The sequence below is a fragment of the Scomber japonicus genome, chromosome 7, assembly GCF_027409825.1.
Source record: "Scomber japonicus isolate fScoJap1 chromosome 7, fScoJap1.pri, whole genome shotgun sequence".
In the NCBI taxonomy this organism is placed as follows: Eukaryota; Metazoa; Chordata; class Actinopteri; order Scombriformes; family Scombridae; genus Scomber; species Scomber japonicus.
This window is the reverse complement of record NC_070584.1, coordinates 25,746,264-25,772,848: the sequence shown is the minus strand read 5'-3', so window position 1 is coordinate 25,772,848 and position 26,585 is coordinate 25,746,264. Positions and strand designations below refer to the sequence as shown.

Sequence of the window (26,585 nt, the reverse complement as noted above, 5' to 3'; positions counted from 1 at the left end):
TACTGGGAAAAGTAATCTATCAGACAGTCCCTTTTAAAAGCGCCGGCCTTTTAAAGCATGTGTCACCTCGACTTGCCTCTCCAAATATCGCTCCTATAGGAAATATACGCGCCGAGAAGGGTCTCCAAACAACTTCCAAGGCAAGACGCGTCGCTTTACACAGGCCTGCTCACTTACCGAGTGGAGAAATATTTGTAGAAGGTGAAGTTTCTCTTTGGCTTCACCGACTTGCTGCCGTTTAAGCCGCATTTAGATTTTGGGAGACATCCGAGCTCTTGACAGGAGCGACCAGAAGTCAGCAGACAACGCCGTGTTTGTGCGCACTGACCGAGCCGGTCTCTCCTACATACTCATCACCATCCGCCCGGCTACTCGGTTGTTTTGGCTCCGGTAGACTTTTTTAAGACAAAAAGAAAGTGTGCGTATAAGCCGTGAGATGACCCTGTCTGGGGGCAGCGAAAGAGCCAGCGACATGTCCGGCCAAACTGTGCTCACAGCAGAGGACGTGGATATCGACGTGGTGGGCGAAGGAGACGATGAGTGCATGGAGAGGGTGGACAGCGACTGCGACAGCCCGGGGGGAGGCATCCTGCACGACCTCCGGGGAGAAGCAGGCGACGAGGAGGTGGAAGACGAGATCGAGGTGGAGAAGGAGGAGATGAGGTCCGGTGGAGGGAGTCCGTGCTGCGAGAGCTCCGGAGAGGGAGAGACTGGCACTGGAAAGGGAGAGGGTCACGACCAGAGCGCAGCGGCGGGAGGCATCCAGAAGCCCAAAAGTAGCCTGGTAAAGCCGCCGTACTCATACATCGCCCTCATCACCATGGCTATCCTCCAGAGCCCGCAGAAAAAGCTCACTCTCAGCGGGATCTGTGAGTTCATCAGCAATCGCTTCCCGTATTACCGGGAGAAGTTCCCGGCGTGGCAAAACTCCATCCGCCACAACTTGTCCCTCAATGACTGCTTTGTGAAAATCCCCCGGGAACCTGGCAACCCCGGCAAGGGCAACTACTGGACCCTGGACCCGGCTTCAGAGGACATGTTTGACAACGGCAGCTTCCTCAGGAGGAGGAAAAGGTTCAAACGGGTCCAACCGGACATGCTCAGGGACCAGACTGCTCTCATGATGCAAAGTTTCGGGGCGTACAGTCTTGGGGGCCCCTATGGGCGGCACTACGGGATCCACCCTGCGTATACCCATCCGGCGGCTTTGCAGTACCCGTACATCCCCCCTGTAGGTCCCATGCTACCCCCGGGGGTCCCTCTCCTGCCCTCCGCGGAGCTTAGCAGGAAAGCCTTCAACTCTCAGCTCAGCCCGAGCCTTCAGCTGCAGCTCAACAGTCTGAGCACGGCGTCCATGATCAAATCAGAGCCGTCCAACAGACCGTCGTTCAGTATAGAGAACATCATCGGGGTCTCCAGCGCCTCTTCGTCCTCACCAGGAGCCGCTCAGGCTTTCCTGCGGCCTCCAGTGACTGTTCAGTCGGCCCTGTTGAGCGCTCAGTCCCTCTCTCTGACCCGGACCTCAGCCGCTATTGCTCCCATCCTCAGTGTACCTTCAAATATTATTTCTGGACACGTTTTACCCTCAGCGGCGGCAGTGTCCAAATGGCCTTCACAATGACTTAAACCAAGCAAAAAACAAACAAACTTATTTTTATATAGAGACATTATTACTGGGGGAAGTGTGAACAGCACAAATCAATAGGCAGCACTGGACTCATGTAAAGACTGTTGAAACACAGAGAAAAAAAAGAAAAAGGAGATATTTCTGTACAGGTAATATTTGTAAATATTTGTAAAAGAAAAGAAAAAAAAACAGAATGATTTTACCTGTTTGACTTTTACCTGTCATCTTTATTTTTGTTGTTTTTGTTCCTGATTGAGATCTGTGATAATTATTTTACATTTTTCTTTTTGTATATTGGAAGTTCAAGACACAAGTGGACACATTTTTTTTGGCTTCCTTTTCATACAAGAAACAAAAAGCTCTGAAAAAATAGTCTGTTTATAATAAAAAAATCAAATATATGTAATTCTATGTAGCTATATTGTGTTGTAAACTGAATTTATTTGTAAATAAATCTAAGAAAGAATCAAAAATAATCCAAATTCTCATCATTAACATTCATAAATGGTTTGACAACAGGATTTAATGAAAATAATATGTGACGCAGTGGAGGCATAAAAAGAAAATATCATATTAACCTGCAGATATTATAAAAAATGATGTTAGAAATGATATCACATAAAAGAAAAGTTGTCTTATCATGTCAGTCATTTTATAGGCTAAACAATGAATAATATCATCACATTTTCACGACGTTAAAAGTCAACATTTTTAAATGTGTCTTTTTATGCTTTATTTATAATTATATGTCCACAATTATAATTACATTTGCCGAGCAACACAGTGAAAATTGAATTATATTTTTACGGCAAAAGCTGAACAGTTAACTGAGATTTTTTGGAATAACCTTTTTTAATTGAATGAGAATTGAAGCCAAAGTTAGGCTATAAAAGATCATAATAAGGAATTTCTATTTAAAAAAAAAGAAAAAAACAACGTTATATGGATTTGAAATGTAAAGCTGTATAGGTAAGAAGATTATTATGTAAAAGGGAAGATCCTGAAATGTATTGTAGACACACACACACACACACACACACACACACATATTTGCGCAATATTTACACACTTTTTTCAGACTGATATAAATCTAATTGATATCAAAACACGACGGTGAGAAATATATCAGTGGCCATAGCCTATATATGAGGGAAATAATAAAACAGTATAATTGTTTTTTTTTAAGTAAATTTATGGTTGTTTTTTCCTGTTAATGATCTCTGGCTGGAGGTCACAGTTTAGACACCTTTTAATTCACCGTTACATCACAGCTCGGCTCGTTTTACACGAGTTTCTGCGGCTCGCCTACTATAAAGGTAACAGTTTCGCAGTTGTGTCTGGCTAATCACTTTTACACTAACAGCAAATGGTGATCGGGCTAGTGTGTGTGTGTGTGTGTGTGTGTGTGTGTGTGGGAGGGGGGGTTATAGGCGCTATATTTATGTGATCCCCATGGGAAAAAGAAAGGAGCCTCACTCTCTGCTTCACTTCACTCTCAGACACTGAAGAAGGTGCTGATGATGCAAAAGGCTTCTCCAATGTCACCATGGCATTTCTACCGACTCCATTTATTATTATCATAACTATTAAATTATTATTGAATTCATTTTATTTCCAAACCAACCAGCTCGTCAAATCACTTCATTGTCTTATCTGTCTCTGACTATTCATTTAATCAAAACATGATAATTAAAAATAAATTGGAACATAGAAATTGTGGGCTCTATAATGGGTTCTTGACAATATTTCCCATCATTATATTTTCCCCTCTCCTATTTCGACTCTCAATTTGTATATTAAGTAGGTATTAAAAATTCACATCTTATTCTCAGAGACATTTTAAATCGGGTGTGAAAGAGACCATAAGGGGCCAGTATCAGAGTACACAATTGCGCAATGCAATTTTGATCAAAGGTGTATGTGGAGAAGCACAATTATGACTAAATGCAGCTTTTTATATGTGTCTATTGGGGTTGTGTGTGACATAAAAAAAGATGAAATTACAGAGGAAACATCAAACGTCTTGCACGTTCTGAGCAGACATCAGTTATTTCCATGTTTTTATTTATTTTCATATGTATAAGGTATGTGTGCTTACAGATCCAGGTTCAGACACAACACTGTCGAGCTCACACACAGGTCTGACCTGCAGAGCGCCTGCAAGCCAGCTGCAGAGTCTGCATGTGTGTGTGATGTTGCACCGGTGATGCTGCAAGGCTGACAACACCTCGAAAAAGGGATTCAGACCGCTAGGGGGCGTTAACTCACACCTCCGGCTGTCCATTAGGAATATCAGAAATAACTAATATCTAGGAAGAAATCGCAAATCTGAAATGAGGTGGAAGATGGACATTCAAACACCAAGATCCATTTTATTTTCTGGCCTTTTTAGGATGCTTTTAATCTTTAGAATCTGTGCAATCTGACTGCATTTACAGAAGGAGAAGGAAGAAGTGAACATCCGATCTACTCATTGATTTTTTTTTCAATTGCTTATTTTTTCTTTTGCTCAGTAAGGATTATTGTAATTTTTTAAAAAGTTTACCCATTGTCGATTTCACCACACTCCACAGCTTCACGCAGATACAGGGAGCAATTTCAGGGTCAGATATTTGAGGTAGATGTTGATTTATTTATTGGAGTAACACGGAAATGGTTGTTGTTCATCAGGTTATTATTGAAGCTTTCAGTATATACCACATTTTAACACAGCAGATTCCACCTGATCAAAAACACTGAATTCTTAAACTAAAACTGGCAATAAAGCCCAGCTGTATGCTCGAAATGACATTTTTTTAAATCCTGAATTGTGTTATAATTTGAGTCTCATATTTTCTACACAAAAAAGAGCATGTTAATATCACTGCAGTTCTTTTAAATTCATCTTCGCACAATATAAAAACATGTTGCTGAATCGAAAACGAACAAATACGTTTTTTTGTGTCACCAACGATACAATTTGATGACTTGGAGGATTTCACTCATTTGAAGAGCAAACACTTGCGCGCTCACGTATACGCACCCACTGGATAACGAGCTACGCAGCTGCGCGTGCTTGTGCACAGGTGTAGAAACGCCTGGATGGTGGTTCCCACAGCTCCGCCAGCCTGTCTATATTAGTCTCAAGCAACAGTCTGTAAACTTGTTGGAATAAAACGTCTACTTTACCTCTGTGAGCGTCGACTTTTTACTTTTTTTTTTAAATGTCATTTTATCCTTATTTTAGCAGGACAGCTTCATTTAAATTCTCTTTCTTAACATTGCAAGAAAGGCAGCAACATAAAGTTTCAGACAAAAAAACATAAAACAATACAGACAAACCTAAAATCTTGAATAAAATTGCAATAGTACAGAAATTAATTATACATACTTAGTACCAGAATTTGACTAAAAGCAGTAGCAGCAGCAGCAATTTGAGCCATTAAAACATTTCCCATCAGCCCCACTGACATTTACTTCATTTATAAAAAAGTGAGCTGGGTGTAAACTAGCTTATCTTAAATCTACATGACAGTTAGTCCAAGTTAAGTTTGATCTCAAAGTTGAGCTGCATGAAGAACATTTTGACAACAAAAAAGTTCAGTTTTTGTTGATAATTTTGGTCATTTGTGGCATTGGCATTGGCATGTGAAGAGGAAGGGCATTAGCATACTGAGTTTTCTCATGTTCCACTACCAGACTACAAACCAGGGAAAAAAAATCATAGTTAATTGATTTCCTTAATTTGCTGAAGTAAAATAACTAATCCATTGAATTGAATGGTGAGGAGACGTATTTTCTAACCTTCTCCTCAGATTCACTCATTCATTGTGATAGAATGAGACTGTGGCGGCATCCTTTAATACATTTTCAGTGCACCTAACTGAGGTGAAAAACAGTTTGCTCACAGCACAGATTACGCTTGCTGTGGTTTTAAATGTCAAATCACTCAATGCGATTCATTTACTCATAAATGAAAGTATCTCACACTAACAATGTGATCTACTACAATTAAAACCTTATAAAAGTGCTGAGTTATGTGTCCAACCTAAGACACCATCACAGCATTAGTGATTTATGTGCTAAAGCAGTGAGGACCACTGTGTGTGATAAGCTACCTGAACAGTGAAGTGAACGGTCCTGCTTTCTTCCATGTGTAGCTATTTATAATTGTCAACCAACACAAGTGACTCATATGAACAAACTATTGGTGGTATCAAATAATAATAAATCCCTGTAAATATGTTTTTTTGGGGGAAAAGGTGTTCCAAAAGACAACAAATGCTGTATTTCAAGTTATTAAACGATAAAACAATTTTCTTTATCTGCTATTTACATATCCAATACGTCTCACAAGGCCATTTCTATTTCATTAGTAACTGTGTACTTATAATAATACTGTGTTATAATAATAGTATCAGTGTTGTGTTTATCCAGTGACACAACTTCACATTATCATACATGCACCAACACCATGTTGGAATTAAACATCTGCCATTTGGATATTTGATGATACACATTTCACAGGCAGGCATTAATGTGTCACCTTTGACCTTCTTCATCAGAGAAAGCATGCTGAGTGTCACTGAAACAGACTGCATCAGAATCACAGACTTCATTGTTCAACACTAAACACCCTTGGAGTAGGGGGTGTAATTTTGGTTTACAAAGCCTCATACAGAACTGATTGTGAGCACTCATTGCTGTGTTAGTACTCACATCCTGTAAAAACCTGACAGTACACATTATGAGTGCTGCAGGGTATTCCAAATAATTCACTGATGATGCAATTAAAATCTAGTTAGACTTCTCTGTGTCCAGAATTCATTAATTCAAGTAAATAATCCACAGACTGCATTTTTAAAGACATAACAAGATAATATATTCACACATGACTTTTCAACAGAAGAGTAAACTTTTGATTATAGGTCATTATTGTGATGTTAACTATGAAACATGTGACAAAACAGCAGAAAACAGATTTCTGACATACTGTTGTGAACTTGACGTGATAGACTACGCTGGCATTGGCAAGCAAGGCTCAGGCCTCCATAACAACTAGGTCATCTTCCACCACAAGCTACAGCCTTCTCCTGCGGGGAGATCACAGACAGTAAATGTAGGTACAGCAGTTACTGAATATTTAAAAAGGCATAGAGATGAAGCAATAAATGACAAAGTAAAGCTGGCGTGGCCAGGCATTAATAACTAATGGGTACCAGTGAGTTATAGGCTGCTCTCGTTGTAATGAAAGTGTCATTGCAAATCAGCAGTTGTCCGAGGTTATTATTATTTATGCATAATTGATGGCAGAATCACAAGGAGCATGTCTTACCCAACAAATCCCAAACACCTTGGGAACAAAGACGTTGGTGTCAACAGAAGAAAAGGTCACAGAGGAGAAGATACCCTCAGGCTGAGATTTACATTGTGTGGGAAGGGCGAGGGGAGGCTTTTACAACCACACATCTGTATACAGAAGGTTACAACAAACTAGTTACACATGAGACTCCTGGCCGTCCACTGCTGATAACATGTGGTGGAAGCTGCTATGTCATGGCACCTTGCCACAAAGCGAAAAAATAGTTGACATACAGCAGATAGCAAATCTACTATTATAATTGTAGTCTGATTTAAGTGTTCAACACAAATGAAACATTTTCATATATTGAGTCATTTTTGCCAAATTTGCATAAATCTGCTCCAATTCTGTTGTTCCTCATGTATGAATGGAAAAAATTACATTTTCTGTTGGATACAGTCATAAAAGAAACTGTTCAATCTGTGCATTATATTCTTAAACTGATTAGTAGACATAAAAAGCAAAATATTAGAAAAATACAGTGTTTTCATGACACCTGTGAATCGGTGGCCCTCTCATTGACCAGCAATGGGAAAAAAATGGCACCACTTCATCTAATTGCTGACCTCTGATGCAGTTAATACAGAGAATAACAAGCTGCTGATGTGTTTCTGGAGCTTTTAAAGTGAGTATTTATTAAAAAGCATCAAAACTCTAAGTACTTTTAATTTAAGATACTGTATCTTGCTACTTTAATTGCCATAGCTGTTCAATATGTCGCAGCTGACGTATATCTGTCATTCATTCATTAAAAAAACATACTATATGTGTCAGGCATACTATAGACCACAGCTCTAGTTATGTGCCCATGATCTGCAGAAAAAATAAACTTTTGGAGTCTACAAAAGTTTGCTACTGACTGAAGTACTGGAATTTTTGATCATGTTAGACACCATCTTAGGGATCTGGGAGATGATTCGTCAGTATATTTTATATGTCATTTATAACAATGACAATGCCACTTTGTCATTTCAGAGATGCCTCAAACACATATTACTATAAACATAAACGTTAAACTGAGTTTAGTTATTATTATTTAAATTGTATTACAGACATGACTTTATGAACCTGATATGATAATTAAGGAAAAAAGAACATATTTACAAGGAGTAATGAGAAAACCAGGGCAATTACACTTGACCCTGATTCATTTATCAGTTTTATTCACAGTCTGTGTTTATTAGCTGCTTTATTATTATATTATAATGAGTTCAGGCATTCTTATTTACTCATTTATTGCAGAGTCAGACACTTCTGCAACCGCTGACCTCTAAAGCCACCATCAACAATACAGCACTCACTGTAATATTACAGGACATATAGACACTAAATGATGCATACATATCTAACAGTTTGTCATAAATCTCATCTCAAGTGATGATGCATTCAAGTACCTGGGAAACTTTGCTTTTTAAAAACTATACTTGACATAAACTATTGATGTAGTGATGAAACCAAGTCCTTAAAGTAACTCTAAAAACACTTCTAAATCTATCTGGCGAAGACAGTGTTGAAGCACGTGTGATAATATTATTTTCGCCTAAGCTCTAGACTAGAGCGATTATTCGATGAAAAGGAAATATATATTCTTCCGAGTGTTCCTGAACGTCTCATGTGTCCACCGACCAATGAGAAGGCGCTACGAAGCCTTGGCGGGTGACGTGTACAGGAAGTGTAAACAGACTCAAAATCCTGTTTCATTGACCGGATATTTAAGTTATATTTCTCCCTCGAAAGCGCGTTTTACATGTCAAAGCTATGCAAACGTGGAGTCTCGTTTCCATTTGTGTTTTACTCGGGGTTGTGGTAAGATGGGGAGTTTCGTTATCGTCCTATTCAGGTAGGAAGTGTGTGCAATGTGCACGCTTTCATTTACATTAAATGTTGACAGAAAATAAACAGTGTAATAGTTCAGACTGTAGCTGGTCACATCAGTGGACAGGTTCACAGTTTTTCCAAGTCCTTCCTATAACAACAGTGAGGTGTTAAAATGAACACTGAAACGGGGTTTTCTTGCCATACCCATCCCACCTGTTTATTTTGGCCATTAGGAGATCCATTCATATGCACTCACAGTGTAAGAGATGGGGGACAAAATCCACAGTCCTCCCTATGTGCAAAAATGTATAAAGTTTATCTGCAGCTAATATGAAGCTTCAGACTTCTAAATGAGTCAAATCAAGGAGATATCTTTCAGTGTTAGTCTAGGGTCAAAGTGCCTGTTTTTGTTGCTATATTTCCATCACAGCTCATCAGGTAAACACAAAGAGGGAAACTGATGCTAAAAAGACTAATTGTAGCAGATATCCACTTCATATGAACTTGAACTCAGACTGTTGAAGCTTCACATAGCACAAAGCTTCAGATCAACTAGTAGGCTAAATGCACTTTTGCGCAAAATGACTGTGTGGAGGACACATTGTGGATTTTGTTCCCCATCACTTAGATTGAAACTTAATAGCTGGTATGAACAGGAGGGATGATTATAGTGAAGAAAACCTCTTTCACTATTCAGGGCACCTGATTGTTGTTTATGACAAATGAGAAAAATTGTGAACCTATCCTTTTAAGAGTTGAAGCAGTTGTCATTGGTATTCTGATGTGTGTACTTGGCTCTTTTCTGTCCCTCATTTATTCAACATACTAACAGTTAAATAATTGTTCTCCAGGGGCAGGGAAACATCCCATGTTTGGCGACTACGAAGCTCAAAGGCACTGGCAGGAAGTCACCTACAACCTCCCTGTTCAGGAATGGTCAGTCTGAGCAGTCCTGTGTTCACTCACTCACAAGTGATGTCTCACTATGGAGCCCCCGTTTAGACATCCAGGCAGCCAAAAAGAGCGTGACACCTTTTTCAGGTCTTTGGTGGGACAAATGGGAAAATACTGTGCTGCTGATTAGAATCAAGGGCACCATTTCATAACAAATCACTCAATATAAAGGTTTTTAAATTCCAACAAATGCCTTTATTGACATTAAATGAGTGACTAATGCTGTGTTCATCACTACAAATAATTAGGACAACCTTCAGGGTTTGCCAGGTTATGAACAATCCCTTCGGCTGCTGTTTGACCTCCTCCAGTATGACGCTTGCTTTGTATTTTTAGCTTGTTATTCAGTTCATCGAATGTGTTGAATGCATTTCTGAGCACTGCAGACAGGATGATTTGTTTTAGATACCTTTTTATTCATGATTTATTAACTGCAGAATACTATTTACTGCAGGCTTGGTAAGCAGCCAAAGTTTTTTTTTACTAAATGGCAGTTGAAAAGTTGTTCTTCTAAGTGGCTTGTAACCAACCTATAAAGCCTGAGTAAATAGTTACTAACCTTTAATAAAGACATTAGTTAACTCTTAAGCTTTTTTAAAGGGTGACTTAGTAGAAAGTGGTGCTGACTCAACACACAAGCAGATTAATGCCTTCTGTTGCTCACATAAAAAGTAGAGCTGCAACGATTTGCTGTTTTTTATGATAATAAACTAAATATCTGAAGGTGTTAGTCAGACACAAGAAGAAAATTAAAGACATCACAGTGGACTCTGAGGAATTGTAAATGCTGTCTTTTCACTATTTTTTATTTTTTTTATACCATTTAATAGTCTAAACCATTAAAAGGGAAAATAATTAACAGATTAATAAAACATGAGCCTAATAAAATGACCTAATTTATGGGATGAAAAAGATCCAGAAGCTCACATACAAAAACCTACTTTAACATGAGGCAGGTATTCTCTTTGCATTGTGTATTAATATGATTACAAGATACTTTAGAGAGACAGTGTAGTCCAATCTGAGACTATCCAATATAAAATATCTACCGATAAAACCTTCAGCCAATGTTCACCCTGTAATTATAGCTTGTCATAAAATTCCTGCAGTTTCGGAATAAATATGTGTAATATATCGCCTCCTCCAGGTACTTCAACACCACTGACAATGACTTGAACTACTGGGGTCTTGACTATCCTCCTCTGACCGCCTACCACAGCCTGATCTGTGCTCATATGTACGTATTATTTTAAACTAAAGCACTGTATTTCTGTATGATCAAAACAACAATGGTAACAACAAAAAAATCTAAATCATGTACTTTTTTTTCCTGCAGAGCCAAATTAATAAACCCAGAATGGGTGGAGCTCCACAAATCCAGAGGTTATGAAAGCCCAGAGCACAAGTTATTCATGAGAGCTACAGGTACAGTAACCATGAGGAAGCAGAACAGAAATCTTCAGTGCTACATGATCATTGACATACTTACTTAGCTGACTGTACTGACTTGTGCTTATAGATGACATTATACCTGCTGAGATTATAAAATACTTCATATATATATATTATATCATTTGATTCATAGTCTTAATGATAAACTGGTGTGGCATCATCTAGCCAACATCATGTTATTTATAATAATCAGATGCTGTATGACATGGTTTTTTTCTGTTTTAGTCCTAGTGGCAGATTTATTGATATACATCCCTGCTGCGGTTTTATATTGTTTCTGCCTGACTGATGGATCCTCTAAGAAAAAGGTAAGCCACATGCAGAGTAGAGTATCTAACAGTTTTCATCTAAAGACCCAAATGAGCCCCTTTCTTTTCCTCCCCTTAGCCTGAACCCAACCCTTATTAAAACAAATTACAGCACTGCTCATCCAAATTAGGGAATTATGAGGTCATTATTGTAATATAATATGATGATATGCTATTCCATTTTCCAGGAAGTTACTGGATCTTCATACATTTACAGTACAGTCCATATAAAAGGGAATATTTTGGAATATTCTAACAAGATCCAACATTATAAAACTGTTGCTGATCAGCAGCTACAACACACACACACATAACATCATGAATAGAGGGACTGGTACTGTATGAATGATTAAGTACAGGGGATTAATGAATGAATAAAACAACTACCCAAATCGACACATTTTAATGCATGTGTAATCATAAAAATAATCAGCAGAATGTAATTTCAGCCTCGTTATGTTTCTCTTCCATCAATTTATAAATACTCATTTCTTTTCCCAGGTTTGTACTCTGCTATGCTTCCTGCTCTATCCAGGGCTAATTCTCATTGACTACGGACATTTCCAGTATCCTTTATGTATGGATGCATTAATTACATTAAATAAGTGTGTAGAATTTGCATTGACGACATGCTGTGAAATGCTCATATTCACAGTTGCGGCCATTGACTTTAACGACCTGTTAAATTTGGTCACTCACAAATATCTCAACTCTGTATTAAACTTTTAATGTTGTGTTGTACACGTGTTAAATATTTCTACCAATGTAAAAATGGGACTTTATTAACTCACTTGTATAACACTAGATGAGTATCTTGTAAATCAAACAACTGAAGAAAAAAATCCAATTTAAAAAATGTGCTTTTTTTTCTTAGATCCGAAAAAAAGCTCTTATTAGTACATTGAGTTTTTTTACCTCCACAAAAATCAGACTTAATTTTATTCATGCAAATGCTCTTGATACAATATTGACCTTAACAGTATCAGGTACAATGCAGTGAGCCTGGGTTTTGCCCTGTGGGGGGTTCTGGCTCTTGGTCTGGGCTGGGACGTGCTGGGCTCCGTGGCTTTCTGTCTGGCTCTCAACTACAAACAGATGGAGCTGTACCATGCGCTGCCTTTCTTCTTCTACTTACTGGGAAAGTGTATCAAACAGGGCCTGATGGGACGAGGGTGAGTCTGTTTGTATCTTTATCTCTCTCTTTCTTTTTTTTTTTGGTACATTTTGGGGATTTTAGCGGATGTGTGCAGTTATCCAGAGCAGTGGCTCTGATATGTTTTTGTTCAGCTGACCCATACAGTCTTATCAGATGGACTCAGGTACCCTTCATCACACAGCTTTGATAGTTTGAAAGTATTTCACTGCAAATAATACACAGTAGCTGTGGTTGATGTTTAGCATATGTGAATCTGTTCAAGACATAATGATCCTGGAATGGTTGAATGGTCTTGGTCTCTTTTGTCAATTGTCAAGTTTGTATTCATACTACTTCCATTCAAAGTGGTAGAAACCGGATGTTTTAACCATTTATCAATTAATCACACACTCTTAATTTATAATCCTGTTTTTTTTTGGGGGGGGGGGGGGGTTGCCTCTTAAACACAGCAAATGGATACATAATCATCACATCTTGATTTCTATGTATGCATTTTAAATTATTGGAGCTATTCTCCATTAGATACTTTCTAGTATCCCTGGATACTAGAAATCACTAGTATCACTGATCAGTAGACCAATAATGTTAGCAACTTTTAATTTGGAAATCACCAAAATAGTGAGCAATCATTATAATAGAGGTGAAAAGAAATGAAACAAAAATGGAGAGGAACAGATTGGATTTGTCATATTTCTTGCCTTCTTGAAAGTAAAGGATTAGAGCTGCAATGAATAATCAATTAATCAATTAGTAAATTGACTAATAATCAAATAATAATGTTAGTCATTTTTAAAGTAAAAATGCCAAACATATGTTGGTTCCAGCCTCTCAAATGTGAGAACTTCTTTGTCATACATTATAGTAAACTGAATATCTTTTGGTTTTGGACTACTGGTTTAACAAATTAAGAAATCTGAAGATGTCACCTTGGACTTTGGGAAATTGTAATGAGCATTTTTAACAATTTTCTGACATTTTATAGATAAAACGAGAAATACAATTGTCAGATGAATCCATAATGAACGTAATTGTTAGTTGCAGCTTGAGAAAGTATAGTAGAAGACTGTCATATTTCTAAGGGACAATAAGTGATGAACGTAAGCCTGAATAAAGCAACCACTGGTAAACTCCATCACTACAGCCTGTGATACAAAATGCCTCAAGCCAGCATTCATTATATGGTTTTGTCATTCTGCATACAAGTGTCAGATGAACGCTCAAAGCAAATATGTAAGGTCAGCATGTAAGAGAGCGCTGTTCTCAGGAGAGCCACAGAATGACTGAGGTAATCAGATTGGATGCTGTTACTAGTGTGTCCAGTGTCTGTTTATCTAGTAACAATGTACCAAGGGCATTTAGTAGCAAATGGAGAGCTGGATTAGAAGAGCCGGGGGGAAGATATGTCCAGATGACACTCTCGCCATGCCCAAACTCCTCAGCTATGCCTGTGTGTGCAACTTAACCAGCAGCTTCACAGTTACAGCTGACAAGATAGCCTGACCTACACTAAAGTCTCTCAGCTGATGCATGGCTTTCACTGCATTCCTCAACAGAGGGGTCAAATCCCAAATTTAGGACTTGCAGACATGTACTTATTAATTGTTACAGTGATAGAAGTAGATCTTTAAATTTCAGTTACAAAATTATGTTAGACATTACGTCACTGCCTATTTATCAAAATGTTTTCTTAACCGTAAATCTCTAAGTAAGTGCATTTCTCATTGTGTGACCCTCCTCATGTAGGCTGTTCCAGTTGGTGAAAATTGCTGCAACAGTGTTGGTGACTTTTGCCCTCTGCTGGCTGCCCTTCCTGTCTGACCCCAGCCAGGCTTTGCAGGTGGTCAGGAGGATCTTTCCCGTGGCTCGTGGTCTGTTTGAGGTAACAGCAGAGATTTTTTTCAATGAAAAGTCAGGGTGAAAACCACATCTGAGAGGTTTATTCATCTTCCCTTGAGGACCAGCCTTATCAAAAAAACACTTATGCTTTTAAATAGAAGCTTCCAACACGCAATCCAAATTAAAGTAGAAGAGGGTAATATCGTTAACACGCAGGGTGGCCTGGAGATTAGAGGGAGCCACACAAAGACTGGAAGGTCACATGTACACTTCTGTGACGGTTTCCATTGAAGCCTCACCTGCCCTTGAGGTGGTGCAGATGGTTAACCTTCTCACAACCTCTTTCTCAAAAATTCATGATTAAATTTGAGATTGACAATTCCATCAATAACATAAATAAAATATGTTTAGGTAGTTTTGCTTAATAAGCCTGTGGGATTTCTTTTATAACTATAAAGATAATAATATATACAACTTCATCTTTTGTTATGTTATCCAACAGGGATGCTACTATGTTTCTGTTTAACCTTAAGCCTGAGGGTGTAATGACAATGTATCACTTCTTAAAATTGGTTTGGGCTGATCTTTGGGTAAAAGACTGTGGTACTCACTCAATATAATGAACAGCTGGTCCTGGAAGTCAGTATTTTGCATAATACGCCTGATATTTGATCCTTCAAAAGACAAAATGCAGTGAGGGATCTTTTAAAATTGTAATCCAGTTAAACAGAAAAAGAAAAAAATTGAAAATGGCATTATAAGTAAGATTTTCTGTTTAACCCTAATTGTGCTGGATGAGTTCAGATTAAAGGATATGGCTGTCGATTTTCTATATTTTCCTTATTGTGAGTGAATTGATCCTACTTACAAGTACGGTCTGTGTATTCAAAGCCTGATACATTGTATACCTCTGTGCAGTGGACCTCTGATGTTATTCAATAACTATTAAAAACTTGTCAATGAGCCACACCATTACACACTTGCGGTTATTAGTCATTGGAGCAACAAACCACTGTGCCCAAAACTCTTTGTGGTGAAAGAATATGTCACCCAAGACAACGGTGTGGCTCATTGACATGTTTTGAATAGTTTTTGGATGACAACGGAGGTCTGCGGCACAGAGGAACGAGATATGTCAGACTTTGGATACACACACACGATTCTTGTAAGTTGGTTAATTCATTGTTGGTTTGGCTTTGTACATGAGATTTGTTGACAAAAAAAAAAAAAAAAATCCATTTCACAGATTTTCTTTTTCTTTTTTACAGTTTATATATACAGAGGCTTTAATGCTTGTATGAAAGTCAGGCAAAACCTGTGTGGCATTCCTCACGCCCGACACACTGTTCCATACTCTCAGCATGGTTAAAACCCTTCCACCCGTCAGTGCTTACGCAGTCTGAAATGGATACACTGCAGGATCAAAGAAAACAGAGGAATAAAATGGTGAAAAGGTCAGGCGATCAGTTTCACTCTATCTCTGGGAGGTGTAGGAGCATACAGATAAATCTAACTAATTTATGGCCTGAGTGTTTTCAGCACTTCATAGCACAGCCATGTTCTGGCCATATGGACTGATGAGCGAGGTCAGCTCTGCACTTAAGGCATATCAGAGCACATCCGACAACTGCTGCCTGTGACTGACAGCTTTGGAAATCGAACGTGTATGTTTGACTGTCGTACAAGCGCACACATATTTGTGTATTGCAGTCAGACATAGAGAAGTCAAAGAGAAGAAAGGTTGTTGGAATATGATATTAATTAAATGGAAAGGGATAGTGAACGGTGATAAAGAGTACTTGAAGCACGTCCTCAGCCGGCAGTGTTGAAAGCTGTCATTGAGGTGACAGAGGTAAAGTAGCTGTGTGTGCGTGTGTTTCTGTTGGTTGGTGTGTGTGTGACAGACAGCTCAGAGGCCAAGGTTTGCAAGCTCTCATTTCTGAAACCCTGTAACCCCCCCCCCTCTTGTCCCGGACCCCGAAGTGGCACCCACCACAAGGTGTCATGGATGTGAGAAGTAATTGAAAATTCTACCCGGGGAGCGGATGGCAGCGTGCACTGTGGCAGTATTTGTTCAACGAAATGATGCAAACATAATACACAGGGTGTGAGAGACACTATACTCTCCTGTGACGACAGCATGTGAGGCTGCTGGGGTGAGTCGTCCTGAACTAATTGTGAAATTGTGCACGTAAGCAGAAGCTTTGGACAAGGGGACAGGGGTGAGAAGGGGTGGTGGTGGTGGGGAAGAGGAGGGCTGGTGGCTGTGGGTCGTGGCGACTTCTGGGAGGGAGCAGTTGTAAGTTTACCCACTGAGCTGCATTCTGGCGTCTCACGTTGCTGCCTGCTCACAAAAATGGCACCAAATGCTTCTCCCTGTGAAATTCCATGCTAGCATATAGGTGAAGGAGCCCCGCCGCTCTCGCCCTCCTGCATTTGCTGATGAGACCCCCCCCCCCCTCCTCCCGTTCATGTGTTGCCTTCAGGCGGCATCCAGGAACATTCCCGCTGTGGTTATTTGGAGTGGGAAGGCTGAGAGGAAAGAGAGAGAGAGTGATGGGACTGAGACAACACAACAGTGAAAGGCCCGGTGCTGACTAGGCTGCCATTAAGATCCACACAGCTGTGCTGTGAGCAGCTGTAGCATGGAGGAGAGCGACGACACCAGAAATAGGCTTTCTAGACAGGGCCACAGGCTGAAACCATCCACAGTGGAGTGATGAAGTCGATCTAGTCAGGCTGTCTCTGTGTTGTGTGATATCATAGTGCACAGTGGCGGCTTGAGCCTCAATATCATCTGATCCCTGCACAACTGCTTAAGCACTTAAATCAACTGAACCGCGCAGCAACGCCCTGCTCATCTCTTATAAACCACAAGGCTTTTTAAGCTCACATTAACGTTGTAACATATCTTCTGTATCATTCACAAACCGTAAAAGATTGATTTTTACAGATTATTCACAAAAACAAAATAGAACTGAGATGAAGAGTTTCTACAAATTTTTGATTAATCGCTTTAGTCATTTTTGACAAATGATTAATATTCTCAAGCTTCAGTTTCCCAAATGTGAGAGTTTGCTGCTTTTCTCTATTTTTATACCATTGTAAATGGAACCTCTTTGGGGTTTGGACTGTTGGTCAGACAAAATTTGAAGATGTGACTTTAGGCTCTGCGAAAATGTGAAGGACATTTTTCACTATTTTCTTACATTTTATAATGCAATTTTCAAGATTCAAGTTTTATTGTCAGAAAAGTACTAGATCGCAGAATGAAATGCAGTTGTAGCCCCCTCCATGCTACACACAGAGACTCACACACATTTTAAATTAGAATAGTATAAAACAATAAAATTATTTAAATAGAACAAAAATTTATCGATTAATCAAGAAAATAATTAGCAGACTTATCAGTTGCAGCCACAGTTTCCATAAATAACATATTGACATGTGTGCGTTGTTCAGAGTTCAGCTCTGTGGTTGGTCTGCATCTGCTGCTTATGCAGAAAATACTACTGCCCTGAACTTCGAGCTGTCCTGTTCATATGTCGCCCTGGAATCCACCGAGGAATTTTTATTGCACGTTCAAGAAGGGAAATAATTACTTACAGCAATGTTGCTTATTTGCCCTCTCTTAAAAAATGAATTATGAGTTGATTTTTTTAAATTGTTGAACTGTTAACAATTTTCTCCTTTTTTATATGACTCATTTAACCAAAGTGGTGTACTTGTTTGCATAGGATAAGGTGGCCAATACATGGTGCAGCTTGAACATCCTGATAAAGATCAGATCCATTCTGTCCAGAGACTCCCAGCTCTACCTCAGGTAATCCTTCTATCTATCTAAAAAGCTTTCACTTTATTCTCCCTCTATTCTTCCTCTATCTTTCATGGTTCGGATCTCTCTTTTGCTGTGTCATTCTGTCTTTGTATCGGACCCCCAGCCTCCTGTCTCTTGTTTTGACTCCTTTCATTTCATGGGAAAGCAGAGCTTGCCCAAGGGAATGAAGACTGTGATCCAACAGGGTGGAAATAAGATCATCCCTCTAGAAAACATCTTGTGAGGAACTTCTGAACATGAAGTCACAGCTGTTTTTGGAAATGTGGTGACAAGAAGTTGGATTGCCTGAGGAGCTATCTAAGCTTGCCTCATGTACAGAGATAGAAGCAAAGTTAATGATAGGAAGAGAATTAACAAAGAAATTACACAGAGAGACAAAATTGAGGCACTGGCCTTGTGACATTTAAATAAGTTATTTTGACCAAAAGCTGAGGACCTGTGAGATCACTGTGAGAAAAACTTGATGCAACAGTTGTGTCATGGTGGAGCCCGCTTAAATAACCCAGCCTGCTAAATTTAGGAGTCCTATGTTCGCAGCATGGACACGTTTCTGCCAGACTGCTAAGTCCAGGGATCAAGTGGGACTTCTTTGACTGTAGTGCATTTCAAACAAATGAAAAACACTCTTGTCTTTTTGGCAGTGGGAGTGGATTGCTAAATGCGCTGGTGTGGGTGTACTGTGTACATAGAATGAATCAGCTGTGAAAAGTGATCCATGTCCTTCCGGACCACAAAACCCTGCCCTACACATAACACATGCATAACACACTCGCTTTCATACACACTTAGTACTCACTTGCTTGTTTGTTTATTACTACAGTCTATGTTTCCATCACTTCTCCATCTGTCTGTGTTCACATAACAGCTCTCCATCTCGTATACACTTTGTAGCACAAACACATTGTTGGTCTCACACCCTCGACCTTGCCGCATGACCTCTCATCACTTTTATCCACATTCACGCTGACACATAGTCACTCGCTTACGGTGCCTACACCCCCCCAGCAGGTGACAATTGAAGGGTTAAACTAATGCCTGGTAACCCTCTGACAGGGGCCAGTATTTGGTCATTTCCCACATAGCTGACGCCTTGCAGTGGTTACAAGGCAGGCGGTGTCTGGCAAAGAGCGAGACGCAGCCACAGTTTGATGTTGATTGTTTGTATCTGACATTAAACTTTGTTTGTGTGTGTTTGTTTGGCAAAATAGACTGCTTTTCAGTTATGTGGTCAGTAGTAGGGTTCAGTTTCCAGATGTCAACGCAATAGTAAGATGTGCAAATGCCATTTTTCACATCACCTCCAAATTTCACCTGCTATGGCATTAGTTTTCTTTCTGATGCAATTACTTCATTTTCCACTGTAGATTTTTTTGAATTCTTTGACAATTCTGATTTGAGATCACCTGAATGCTCTTTTTTTCAGTTTTGCTTGCACTTTCCTGTCAGCCCTACCCTCCTGCCTCAGACTTCTGACGAAGCCCACCTTCTGGCAGTTTAAACTGGCTTTGGTAAGTGATTTAGGGCTGGGTGAGCACACACTACTATTATTACTATGACTGATTTCATACTAATAACAACTTTAAAGTGAAATAGTCTTTTTTTTTTTGCCTCAAACATTTCTTTCAGTATTATCAATATATAATTACAATCTAAGCATTTTTGATGCTGCTGTTCATACACATGGCCTTGCACTTAAAAGTAAAGGTAAAAGTGCCATTAAGTATTATTGTTCAGTAACAATAGTTGTTTTACTAAAAATCTCTGTCACTTTTAGGTCAATTCATCTCTGGCATTTTTCCTCTTCTCCTTTCAAGTCCATGAGAAGTCCATCCTTTTGGCTTCTTTGTAAGTATTATTAGTTCTTGAGGTTTTGTCTCATTTGATTTGTCGACATGTAAGCACAGTGTTGGCAACGAGCACAATCTGTACTTTCCATATCTGGGGATATCTCAAGTATTCACAGTTATAGATTTAGTTTCTACTCGAAAAAGGAGCCATTCCCCTTCTCCCCACTTGGTCCTGCAGAGTAATGATTTGAATACATTAACACTTTATGAAAGTGACGTCATACTCGTGCTGTACCCTCAGAGTTGCATCTATTTAAGTACAGACTTGCTAACTGAGATATTATTCACCTCTTGTCATCATACTCTGTGCCGCGCAGACAAAAAAAGCAGCTCTCTCAGCTTCCATTGTCATGACATGTGCTGTGTGTGTAAATGGCAGTAATATTTAATAGGCTACATGCAGCCCTTGCACACATAAGCACACATAAGCCCGGGGATGTGCATGTGTGTGGTTCATTACCCATTCCCCTCAATGTATAAAGCTGTTGCTGCTGTAGGTAGAGAGTGAAGCCTCGGATAGATTCAACAGCAAGGGATTTGGTTCCTAGATCTGGGCTCATCTATTAATCTAGATTAGGGTAGATTGTTGCTTTATTAACTATTGAGTTATATCTCCCACCTGTCCCCCTGAATCAATCAGTAATGCATGTCCAGGGATTAGGAAAGAATGGCAGGCGGCAGCTCGGGGCGTTGTTTGCGCAGGATCAATTATTGGGCTGTAACAGGATCGCCAAAGAGCACTGGCTGTAATTATGGGCTCAGGGACCGGTGGAAAGTGCCCCCCTCGGAGAAGAGTGTACAACTATCACCGGGTATCACTGACGCAAGCAACCTGTCATAAACTTATCACAATGGCAATTTTTGGTCTTGATGTTGAACACTTAATTCAAGTAGAAGCTGGATTTTTAAGCTCAATTATTGAAACTTTTACAGTGCCATACATACATGGACTAAAGGGCGCAGACTGATATAAAATGATATGGTACAAAGGGCGCTCACTGCCTTGTGAGGTCAGTAACAGTACTGTCAGTAATCAATTCATGCGGGTGTCCATCGGGTCAGGAGCTTTAATATTATGTCACATGATATCAGTTCACATCCAGCTCTGACCTAACATGGCCTTTCTTCCCCACCCGACTGTAAATTAATATTAATCTGCACTTACTGTCGAGTGGGCGTAACAGTGCGTATATCCAACTTTGATCTTTTCTAGGCCCGTCTGCCTGCTGCTGAGCGACCTCCCCCTGATCGCCATTTGGGTCCTGCAGGCCTCTACGTTCAGGTGAGACTACGGGGTGGGGGGGTGGGGGGGACTGTCAGATTGTAGATTAGAATTGCATTTTATTCTTTTTGCATACATGGAACAGATAATTACAAACTCATTCTGAATCTCATCTCATCTTTTAGTTCAAGCTGTACCCCCCCCCCCCCTTTTCTTTGATTTAAATGTTTTATGACAAAATATTGGCTGCTCAATGACAGTGGTTAGAGCAGTGCTGTATTCTTGCTATTGAGAAATGTCGACATGCCTGTAAAGTCAAATCTTAACTAGCTTTCACCTCTCATACCTGTGTGTTTTCCAATCACAATTAGTAAAGGTGGAAAAAAAGTTTAAAGTTAAAAGAACTTCCTGTTATCATTGAGACAAGATAGCATACAACTAAGGCAGAATTTGGAATTGTATTGTAATTCCTGAAAGAGGAAATAACACAAATGATAAGTTGAATTCATAAGCATTAAACCGTATCCTTGCATAACTGAATACACTCAAGGATTTTACAACTATGACCCTACTTGGTCTGGCATGACCACTCACTTATAATTACATAGTAAAAAAATTAAGCCAGACATTACTGAGTTAGTTCACTTTTTTCCTACGGCTACTCTTCTACATGTGTTGCTGTAACATAATATTTTATCCTTTATCCCTATTCTATAATTGTCACTAACCCTAACACAAAATTATAGATTTATGGGATGCGATGGCCTAGCGTTAAATTGGCACAAACCACCATAAATAATCTGGTATTCCACTGTCCCCTATCACCTATCTTAACTTTTCCCAGTCTTTTCTGTCTTGCACTTGTTAACTATCCATTAATAAAACGCCATAGAAATAATCCTAAAAACCTAAATGCATCTGAGATATGGCCTAAAGGTGAGGACCGTGAATGGAAAAGACGAGTAGTGTTGCAAATGCTCCATCTAACTTTCACCAGCTGTTGTTAAATTCTTCCGGCAGCACTAATTGTTGTGCGTGTGGTTTAGTATAAGGATATCTGGGGATTACACCGCATAGTCTGCATGCCTGCTGTCTAAGTGTGCGTTGTATAGGGACAGGAGGTCATTCTGGAGCTGTTTCTCAGTACAGTCTGACTTGGACATAATCTGCATCCTCTCCAGACTTTGCCATTTAAAAAAAAAATACATCTTTTGTTAGCATAATTGGCTGAATGATTACTCAAGCACAGCAATTTGAAGAGGACAGAGTGCAGCCAGTGTTTTTTAAATTGATGAAGTATGTATTTCTAAAATGTTTGACGTTTATCTGCTGAATGGAGCTTTTTTGTCTTGGAGTAAAACACAGAATGAGAGGTTTGTTGTGAGTATATAAGCTGGGGAGATGTGCGATTTACCATGAGTCAACTGTTGTTCTTGCCCATGCCCCTCTGCTAAACTAAGATAAGCTTGGCGTGAATTTCAGTCATCTCTCCCCAGGGGATGGACTGCTTCTGCTGGCCTGCTGTATAAAAGCTCTGTGGTTTAATGTTCCCCTTCACTCAACAAATATAATACTAAACTTAATGACGTATTGTTGGATGGATGGACATGAAAATCTATTAAGTGTGTGATGTCTGATTCTACATTCTACACAGGAATAGGAATGATTTCTTTTCAATATATGTCCGTAACATTCACCATCACATTATGCAGTGTATTAACGTGGCAACATCTGTCTTCCATTCTCGTATCCTCTCCTTGGAGTCATTACACATCGCTCTGTTTGTGGTCATTGTACATTTCTTCACACAAAGACAAAATTCTAAACTGTAAATGCGCCATTGTTCTCGTCCTTGCCCCCCCCACCCCACCCCCACCCGTGCAGCATGCTGCCTCTGTTTCTGAAGGACGGTCTGCTCGTGCCCTACATCGTGACCTCGCTGGCCTTTCTCTACTTCGGACCTTATCTGCTGTCGGCTCTGGAGCACAGTTCAGAAGAAGAGCTCAGACTGGGAGCCTACCACAAGCTGCTTTTCTTCCTACCCAAAATGGACCTGGCCTCCTTAGTGAGACGGAAGGTCAGTGTCTAATCGCTGGTACAGTGACTAACAATGTGGTGCTCAATAAGCATTGATTTTGTGATTTGCAGGTTAAAAGTAATCTAGACATCTAGCTTACAACAGTTTTAAATGGTTCTGATGTCTGGGTTACATGTAAACTTATACACATCATCTGCATTATTGATTCATCTGTTAACAATTTTCTCGATTGATCATTTGGTCTATAAAATGTCAGAATAGTAAAACAATGCTAATCACAATTTTCTAAAGTTTCAGGTCCTATACCCAAAGTTATTAAGTTTATCAAGGATGAAAAAGAAAAGGATCAAAACATCACAATTCAGATATTTGGCAATTTTGCTAAAAAAAGAAATTATGCCAGCAATGAATCTATTGTCAAAATAGTTGTTGAGTAACTTTCTTTTGAACTAATCAGTATGTGTACAACTCCAAATTTATGCAACCTAGATGTCTAAAAACATTAAGTTTTTAAACAAATTTAAATCCATTTTTAACATAGAAATCTAAACAACTTTTTATCTGCAACCTACCAAATGAGTTTGGGGTAAACGTCAACAAAAAGAGACAGAATTTGAAGAAATGAGTGAAAAACGTGTGTCTGGCAAGAAGTAAAAGACTTGTGTGTGTGTGACCTGCTGTGTGTGTGAAAGATTCAATTCACAAACACGCAAGTTGGAGCTGCAGAACTGGTAGGTGGGAGATTGTGGGGTAGGCAATCCCAGAAGGTAACCTCTATAATTGTGGTTTATTAAGGTTAGTTAAGGTCATACAGATTAGTTAATACCTTTTAAAACAGATAAGGATAGTGCACATCTCCATCTTTGTCCAACTCAAACACATGGAGCTGATATACTTGCCACCGTGTGAAACAATCCAAGTTACTCTGATGACTTAAATTTCTATTGTAAAGAAATGAAATTAACCCAATGAAAATCAGTGTTGCAGTCCGCTGATTGCTACTAGGTCAGTTGTGTCTGCAACAGTGTGTTTTTATGACACTACCACTAGGAATTAAACATTTTCCAATCCTACATACACAGCGGCTTTAAGTTGAAAGTGTGGTTTCCTTCCAGTCGTGGGCTTGTTTTAGACGAGCTAAATGCTCAATGACTAGCAGTTAACAAAGCAGATATATTGCTGCTTGATTATGTTAATAGTTCATGTCTGATCTTGTACTTGGGTGGAGGAGGATGCACAGCTGATGCATTTGTAATAAGAACGGTGCTGATTTCAGGATCCCAGGTGGCCTGTACTTTGAGAGTGGCACTGGACCTAAATTGCGACCGTGTGAGAAGATATACCCAACTGTATAAATAAAGATCATGTGCCGCTGTAAGCTGTGTAAGCTGTCCAGGGATGAAAGCTGCTGCCAGCCAAAGAATTATTTATCACTTATTTAAGTTTCCACAGCATCTGAAGTGGCTGCACCGCCAGCCCCTTAGCGACAGGGGTACCGGTAGGGTGTCAGAGATTAAGAGAAGGTGTCTTTTTATAGCGCATGTCATTAACACAGGTTTGCCTAGATATATTTATTTACACAAGCAGCATAAATAGCGAGCCCCAATGATGGCGATAGAGTTTCATGAGTTTGGGGTGGCAGGGTAGGTGTGGGCATGAGGTGTTTCCTCCATCTTACTCACCGACTTATCCCTGGCTCATAAAGCCCAAATAGACCTCATGAATTACCTCACCCTCACCATCAGTTATTTTTGCAACTCCGGTGATAAATTAAATAATTAATTGGTCACAATTTAAACGACGGGAAAAGCAAACAGTTTGTTGGTAGCCTCTTCACAGTTTAACTAGAAACACTTTTCTGGTATGGGATCTTAATTCTGTCATCATGTAAAGCAGTTTGACAGCGAGTAGTCATTAAAGGGGTATTCCAGCTATTTTTAGTGGCTGACATATGCTTAATTTTAGTCCCTAGTATGGGTCAGAAATGCTAGATCCTGTGGTCAACTCACTCTGTTTGTCTCTGTTGCAGTTCTACGTCTGCATCGCAGTCATGGCCTGTTTGAGCGTTGTGAGCGCAGCACTCGTCCCTCCACCACATCTGCCTGACTTGTTTCCCGTGCTGGTGTCTGCCTTCGCTTTCATGCACTTCTTTGGATCATTTGTATATTTCAACATCATCCAGTTCAGCGTGCCTCCGAGCAGAAAGAGCCAGAAGAAGAGCAACTGAATGGTGCCAAATTTTGTGATACACACTGCAAGAGGTTTCAAGCTCATTTTGAGTTGGGAAAGCCAGTTTAGCACACAGGCATGTCTGTCCTCAGTGTGTGTGGGAGCTTTCTATATGCCATCACAGACCCAATGCAGATAGCACAATTAGTGCACACAGTGTTGTCTGCTCAGAGGAGCTGTTACATTAAATTAAAAGGTAATGATAATTGTCAAGTTTGGACCAAATCAATTCAGAATATTAAAAAAGAAATCCTCCCTGTAGCAAGAAAATTACACAATTTATCATTTGCTTGCATTTGTTAATTAATTACATGATTTCTTTCATGTGAAATACACTTTTTTCATTTGGACCATTGACAGGTCTTCAAGCTACTCTTGTCCAGCTGGCCAATCTCAGTCATTTGGAAACATTAAATGTAACATCGGTGGACATGGGAGACAATTTCGATGACCTAATGCCTGTATGCTCAAACTATGAGGCAGTCATAACAACGGACACCCTTGCACTGATGAGTAATGGTTGAGACTGGGTCAGAGAGGTGTCAATTTAACTTCATGCTAACTAAAGCCAAGGATAGTGATGGTCGTACTGTAAGGTGTCCTTGTTATTGTGTCCACTTTCTGCTTTCCTTGTAATTGAAGGGACACCTGATGGTGCTGGGTTCAGGTCTGGCAGGAATGGGAACTCATTATCTATTCATGTGAACTTTTTTTTTTACGATTTTCTACTGTACATTTTTACCTATCATCAAAGTGATTTTGTACAAACTTAGTTTTTCTGAAAATAAATAAAAAATTTTCAATGACCTAAAGTGAACATCAGTTTTATTGCCACATTGTTAAATAATATGATTTGAAGCAGCTTCATATAAACTGTCTACATTTACCAAGTAGTCCGCTAAATCACCCCTAACTGTCT

The 26,585-nt window shown here is 39.5% G+C and overlaps 2 protein-coding genes across 2 annotated transcripts; both read left to right on the top strand.

The window, feature by feature from the left end:
- The first annotated feature begins 427 nt into the window (after nucleotides 1-427).
- Nucleotides 428-1,765, top strand: foxd3 (forkhead box D3). Its single transcript, XM_053322241.1, has one exon. It carries the CDS (start codon nucleotides 437-439, stop codon nucleotides 1,619-1,621), a length of 1,185 nt encoding a protein of 394 aa, XP_053178216.1. The 5' UTR covers nucleotides 428-436; the 3' UTR covers nucleotides 1,622-1,765.
- A 6,874-nt stretch (nucleotides 1,766-8,639) lies between these two features.
- Nucleotides 8,640-25,916, top strand: alg6 (ALG6 alpha-1,3-glucosyltransferase). Its single transcript, XM_053322237.1, has 14 exons — nucleotides 8,640-8,808; nucleotides 9,638-9,722; nucleotides 10,888-10,977; nucleotides 11,077-11,165; nucleotides 11,418-11,500; nucleotides 12,002-12,066; nucleotides 12,487-12,672; nucleotides 14,400-14,535; nucleotides 18,230-18,315; nucleotides 19,754-19,838; nucleotides 20,105-20,175; nucleotides 21,391-21,459; nucleotides 23,284-23,476; nucleotides 25,467-25,916. Exons 1-14 carry the CDS (start codon nucleotides 8,727-8,729, stop codon nucleotides 25,662-25,664), a joined length of 1,518 nt encoding a protein of 505 aa, XP_053178212.1. The 5' UTR covers nucleotides 8,640-8,726; the 3' UTR covers nucleotides 25,665-25,916.
- Nucleotides 25,917-26,585: the final 669 nt, after the last annotated feature.

Excerpts from the sequence above, each read along its gene's own strand:
- alg6 (XM_053322237.1), top strand. The coding sequence starts at position 8,727 with ATGCAAACGTGGAGTCTCGTTTCCATTTGTGTTTTACTCGGGGTTGTG. Across the intron at positions 11,166-11,417 it reads GTTATTCATGAGAGCTACAG|TCCTAGTGGCAGATTTATTG; the intron begins GTACAGTAACCA and ends TTTCTGTTTTAG. Across the intron at positions 11,501-12,001 it reads ATGGATCCTCTAAGAAAAAG|GTTTGTACTCTGCTATGCTT; the intron begins GTAAGCCACATG and ends TTCTTTTCCCAG.
- foxd3 (XM_053322241.1), top strand. The coding sequence starts at position 437 with ATGACCCTGTCTGGGGGCAGCGAAAGAGCCAGCGACATGTCCGGCCAA.